General features: G+C 35.6%; 1 protein-coding gene across 1 annotated transcript; it reads right to left on the reverse strand.

The window, feature by feature from the left end:
* Nucleotides 1-761: 761 nt before the first annotated feature.
* LOC126366690 (nucleoprotein TPR-like) lies at nucleotides 762-5,847 on the reverse strand. Its single transcript, XM_050009883.1, has 2 exons — nucleotides 4,323-5,847; nucleotides 762-4,127 (listed from the first exon to the last, which is right to left on the reverse strand). Exons 1-2 carry the CDS (start codon nucleotides 5,823-5,825, stop codon nucleotides 762-764), a joined length of 4,869 nt encoding a protein of 1,622 aa, XP_049865840.1. The 5' UTR covers nucleotides 5,826-5,847.
* Between the last annotated feature and the right edge of the window lie 704 nt (nucleotides 5,848-6,551).

Consider the following 6,551-nt stretch of genomic DNA (forward strand, 5'->3'; position numbering starts at 1 on the left):
AATATAATTTGAAAATTCAAGTCAATTTAAAATTGTACCTCAATCACGTAATTTATTAGACGATGTTAAATAATACATTTAATTAACAATTGGGTAAGTACATTTGAATCTACTTGATAGCGTTTATCGGCAAGAAAGTGAAAGTATAATAGAGTTTTTGTAAAGAACCAGCGGTCGCTACGTGAAGTAGCAATCTGGAACAATTGTCTGATAATATTGAGACATATTTGAACAACCCAAATGTGAATCAGACCGGGCAAACAAATATATTAATAAGAAAGAAATGAGATTCGATGCCTGTTATCTGAATCGAATTTAAATAAAGTTTTTTTAATAGATTTCTGTACACTAAGGCAATGACCTAGCAATCAGATTATAATTAGTTTTTTCACACTATTCAAGTTTACGGATTGGTGTCAATTAGAAAACATGTATATATTTTGTATAGTTTATTGTATAAAAATATCAATAATTATATAAATTAACTTCAGTTAATAAAGAGTCTTAGATTAAATAATGTACATTAACAATAAAACAACGTCTATCACAGCAGCTTTTGTTAATAAAGGCAATTTATACAACAATAACAAGATAGCGAAATTAATTTCGTTGGACACTTTCACAACTTTTGCCCTCAAAAAGTGATACGAAATAATTTTTGTGGCACTTTCTATTTTTACAGCCTAACACTTACATCATAATTCTTAATAAACTCAATACCTAGTACAGTACTATTATTCAAAGATGTGTAATGACGACTTTCAAGCATCTACATAATAATACATACGTTTACTAGGGTCTAAAATATATGCTGGCGTTGTAGTTAAAATAGGTACAGCTTGTGCAAAACTGTTCAGTACCACTGCTGCTTTGCTCCTAGGATTTGACGATGTTTCACCTTTTGTTGTAACAGTAGTTGTCTCGTCTTCGTCATCAGCTTTTATTAGCTTAGCACTTCTGTAATTACCTCCATGCAAAGGTTTCCCACGGCTTCTAGTATTGTCGTAAGACTTGAAGTTACCACCATGCATATCATCGGAATCATCATCTTCGCGATCATCATCGAGTTCAATCAATTTTGCACTTTTACTGCTTTCTCGTCGTCTACCTTTATCTTGAATTGATTTAAGATTACCTCCATGTAATCTTGTTGAAGATTTTGGAGAATCGGCCAATTCCAGTTTACCATTTCTGTTACTGTTTCTAGATCTCAGATTTCCACTATGCAGTCTTCTAGCGGGTAATATTTCAGATAACTCAATTTGTTTTGTATTTTTACTTTGTGATGTCTCTGGATCTTTTAGAGCTTTCAAATTACCTCCGTGCATAGGTTGCAAAGTAGTAGTAGCTTCATTTAATTCGACAAGTTGAGCGCTCCTATAATTTCCACCATGTCTCGGTCCATTTCTGAGATCTAAATTCTCTTTAAATACTTCTACCGCACCTAATTTATTAACTTCTTTAGGCAAATTTTCATCTTTGTATAATTCTAATGCTTCTATATTTTTTTGAGGTTTTCTGTGTCCTGTTTTCTGAGGTTTGGCAGGCATTTCTTTTATAATTTCAATTTCTTTGATGTCTTGTTTAAATTGTGTAATATGTGGAGAAGAATTATTTACAGGTATTTCTTTGTGTATTTCAATTTTCTTTTTATGTATTATAGGTTTTTGTTCCAGTTTAGCACTTCGTGCTTCTGTAGTCGGCACTGGAGCTTCAGTGGTTCTAACTAGAGTACGCTTAGTCGGTTCCGGTGTTGTAACTTCAGATTCAGGTTCTGTAGTTGATTCATTTTCTTCATCACTTTCTTCTTCATCGTCGTCGTCTTCAAAATCTTCGTCATCATCTTCATCAGAATCTATTTCATCATCGTCGTCTTCATCATCGTCTTCTTCTTCTTCACTTGAAGATGTTGGTCGTTTTCTAATAGAAGATTTTTCTTCAATCTCCTTTTCATAATTAGGTTTGTAGTCATCCATATTCTGTTTGACTCCAATCATAGCATCTACTGCATCCCTCATCATATCGTCGTTATCATCACCATAACTTTTCGTGTCTGTTACTAAAGTACTTTTTGAACTCTTCTTTTTCTTTTCTCGGTATTTTGGAGAAACTACTTCAATGTCTTCGTCATATTTTCTTTTACTGGGATTTTCAGTATAATTTTCTGGTGGATTAGTTGTTTTAACTGGTGCAGCAGTAGATCGGAATCTTGTGATTAGCCGTAACCTGGGATATTCTGTTACTTCATCTTCTGGTGTTTCTGTAGTAGTTGTCGTAGTAGGAGTAGTGGTAGTACTAGGCCGTCGTTTTCTAAATGATGGTTTTGGTGTTGATGTCGTCGTAGTAGTAACAATTTCTTCATCATCGTATTCTTCGTAATCTTCCTCTTCATCATCATTTTCGTCTTTTGGCTCTTGCACTTCTTGTTGGTTATTACGTGAAGTTGTGGCAGGTTGCTTTACAACTTTTTTGACAGTATTTGAGGCAGAAGTCCTTTGCAAGTCACTAGCTTTTGGAATAAATTGAGAAACATCAAAATATGGTTTAGCTGTTGTAGGTCTTCTTTGCCGTGACTTTTCTCTAGAACGAGTCTCGAAACGAACTGCCGCTGGTGCGTCGCTCTGAATGGTGTCTTTATTTTCTGGCGTCTTTACAGTTTTATTAGTTTGGGTCTCATAATCTTTAACAGACATAGCTTTTTTATTATCAACTGGAGTATACTTAGACTTATGATTTGCTATTCTTACTTCATATCTTGGTTCCCCTCTGCGTTTATCAATGTTGACATCAATAAAACTAGCCTCAGACGATTCATCGGGTTTAGAATTCTTATCTCTGTCTTTTCTGCCAATGTCTTTGTATATACGAGAAGAAACATGGCGAGCAACTGGTTGTTCTATTTCGTCAGCCGACTTTTTAACTTTGTCGATAATTCTACTGGATTGTAGTTGCCTTATGAGCGGGCTTATATTACTTGTTGTTGTGGTTTTCTTTGATTCTTGAACCTGACCATCTCTAATTATTTTATAAGGTTCATAGACAAATGGTGCAGCTCTCTTTTTACGAACCGTTCGAGGTTGTATTGTAACATCTTCTTTGTTTTGATAGGAAATGTAAGTCACATTACTATTTTTTGTATTAATTGTAGCAGGTTGTATTAAGTGTTTGGCAACTTGATTACTGCTGCTTAAAATAGGTTGTTTCTGGATATTTTTAAAAACGTCACTATAGACATTGGTTTGTTGAGATAACCGAGTATTATTATGTAAAGAAATATTCTGTGGCACTATTAATGACGATTTTAAATCCTGGTTTGTTTTCACCAAAGATTCTTGTAAATCTTTTTGTCCACTTCTTAATTTATCTAATAGAGCCGTCAAGTCGGATTTGGTATTTTCTTTGAGTTTCTCGGAAGCATTGAAAACGTTACTAAGTGTTGATGCCTGTGTCAATGGATCCTTAGATATAAATTTGTACACGGGTAAGGTAGGTGCTATAATAGGTTCTGGATTTGATATAATTTCTTCTTTAAAAAATGGACTGTCTAACGGATTTTCGCCAAAGAACTTTGATTTGAAACAATCTATTTTATCGCCCAAGCCCTTAAGTCGGCGATTCTTCTTTAGTTGCTCAAAATCAGCTTTATCTCTGGTTTTTGAAGGGTCATTTTCCTCTGCACTCTCATCACTTTCATCACTATCTGGATTTCCTCCCTTTTTAAGTTTCTCCGGTAGAGCATCAACATCTTCTCCTACCTCTGGACATTCTAAATTTCTTGAATCATAAAACTCAGTACCACCTTTAGACTTTTTAGGGATGAGCTTGAGATTTTCAGCGTATCGAAGTGGTGAATCTTTGTGGATAGTTTTTAAGTTTTTAAAGTAATATGGATATTTTTCTTTAAAATCCTGCTGTTTTGGCTGAAGTTTCAGTTTGGCCATTTTCAAAATTTCTTCAGGAGTTAAAAACGTTGAGTTCAAATTAATTTCAGGAACTTTGAAATTTTTTACTGCTGTTTCTCGTTTATTAACTTCATGCTCAGTACTCACATTTTCTACACCATCGTTTTCATTAGAAGCGGCGTTGTCTGGTTTATTTTCTCTTTTACTTCTTTCAATAGCAGCTTCCTGGCTTTCAGTATTTTCTTCTTCTTCCTTTTCTTCTTCTCTTTCTTCTTCTCTTTCTTCTTCTTCATCGCGTTCTATGTTTTTAAGTTTTAGATTTTCTTTGATTTCTTCAGATCCATTATCCTTATCACTATCCTTTATTTCTTTGGAAACATTATCTCGTTTGTTTCTTTCACCAGTAACATCTTCATAGACTTCGTCCTCAATGGATTCATGGTTTTCATCTTCTGCTAAATTTATTTCATCATTTTCTTCCTCCTTCTCTTTTTGATCATCATTCCATTTCTCGCCGTGCAACACTTGGTCTTTGTATTCGTTACCACTGGCATCTTGATATTGTGCAGCCAATGATGGCGTTTTGTATTTGCCTCTGCTTATTTCTTTTTCTTTTAAAAATCCGCCATGACCTTCATTTTCTGCGGCATGTTTCTCTTCACCAGCATGATCATATGCAGCATCTTCATATCCTTCTTCAGTGTATACTGTTTGAGCCTTGGTACTTTTGATAGCTTCCCTTAAACGAGGTGCGTTTTTAATCTCATCATAACTGGCCGCTTCTTGAAAAGCTGCTTCACGTGGTAAATGTTTCATTGTTTCGGTTTTACGAACTTGAGCATAATTCTTGATAGGCACGAACTCAGGTTCATCGTCATCACTTATCTGCGTCTCCGTTCTCCCACCATTATTCTGTAGCTCTAATCTTTGATAAACGGTTGGACGATTTTCTTTCACTGCGTTGTTGATAGACTCATCTACATTATTTCTGAGTGCAATATACTTTTCTTTGCCACGTTGATAGATATCATAACCCTCGGGAACTTCAGCTATTTGTTCATGAGTAGGTACTTGAGGATATTCGTTATGTTCATCATCAAACTTTATAGCATGATTTTGTCTCAGCCTATGTATATGATTTTTTAAAGGACGATAGTGAACTGGTCGGATTTTCGCATTATGTTGATTCCAGGGATGTCTAAATTTTTGATTTAAATAACGGTCTCTGCTGAAATTTGGACTTGGTCTGTAATAAATTGGTCGTCTTTGTGGCCTATGTATTTCATACGGAACTGGAACATTTCTTTGAGGGTGTTTTTTATGATCGGTTTGTTCAGGACTTTCTAAGTATTCTCCATCTTGTATATCCGGTTTTCCTGCCTCGTTTTCGTAATTTTTTAGTCGACTTTGACTGTTATAAATGTCGTTTCTAATCTTACCCAGAACCGGATCTTTATACAATTGCTCGAAAGCTGGTTCCTCCGCTTTATATGGGTGGAAAACCTCATAGTCCATAGAAACTGGTGTTGCATATTTTTTATCGCCTTCATTTATCTGAGTGAATCGTTGAAACTGTTCAAACAGTGGATTGTTTTCGTCTAACAGTTTATGTTTTCCGAGAACAGGCTTTTCTTGACCGTGCGGTCGTATGGGATAAGCCTTGTAGTGACTCTCTGGATTTTTCACTCCATGGTACGTGGCGACATCGACAGCAAATTGTGGTTTCGGTGCTGGATACTGGAAGTACTCTATTGGGATGGGTTGTTGTTGTATTTGTTGGGAAGCTGCACTAGTCTCTTGCAAAATAGGCGCGTCTTTAGTCACTTCACTGTCACCAGTCCAGTCAATGGGCACGCGTATGGCTTGGGCGGCACTACACAGCACTAGGATAGCAACAAGTCTCACTGCACTTGGAGTCCCCATGGTTCACATCACGGCTGCGCGGGCAACTGAAGCGCGCGCTTGCGTCGCCAATGGTTTTTATCTCCTCGGTCAAGCGTCGCGCGCCGATTGCCGCCACTCGCTGCTTTGCCAGGTTTGGTGCAAGATGTTGAGGTAAGCGGAATTTTTGTTGAAAGTGTTTCATTATGATGATATTATTTCAATATCAGTTAGCAATAAAAAATATATACCTGTAAGATCAACGCACACGCAAGCTGTACCTTTAACTCTGTTTAAAAAATGTGTAAATGAAAATTTGATAATTTTCTAGGATTACTGGCGTTCACTTCTTTAAAAAGCTAATATCATTAACGTCTTCGTAATAGTAATATTTTTTATTAATACAAATTAAAAAGCTAATATCAATATCGTGTCATTTTTAATCCCTATTTTTTTATATTTATAAGGGCTCGTAGTGTATAAAAGCGATTCAACGGATTAGTATGGTACTTACTTAAGTAAAGCAATTGTAAAATAAACTTTTACAATAAGTATCACAAGTGTTCTTTCTTTAACAAATTGTACCAAACGCTATTCAACAAAGAGATTGAAAAAATAAAAGCCGCAACGTAGATGATTAACGAAACAGATAACTTATAGATTTAAAAGTGAGTTACAAAGGAGAGGCGGAAGTTGTCACTGAACGAAAGTATGATATATGTGACCGAAATGTAGGTTCACCTCAGTACTTACTTCTTGTAAATGTGA

This window comes from Pectinophora gossypiella, chromosome 5 (assembly GCF_024362695.1).
Source record: "Pectinophora gossypiella chromosome 5, ilPecGoss1.1, whole genome shotgun sequence".
NCBI classification, from domain to species: Eukaryota; Metazoa; Arthropoda; class Insecta; order Lepidoptera; family Gelechiidae; genus Pectinophora; species Pectinophora gossypiella.

Coding starts and splice junctions, on each gene's coding strand:
- LOC126366690 (XM_050009883.1), bottom strand. CDS start 5,825: ATGGGGACTCCAAGTGCAGTGAGACTTGTTGCTATCCTAGTGCTGTGT. Junction 4,128..4,322: donor ATGAATCCATTGAGGACGAA/GTCTATGAAGAT, acceptor ACTGAAAGCCAG/GAAGCTGCTATTGAAAGAAG.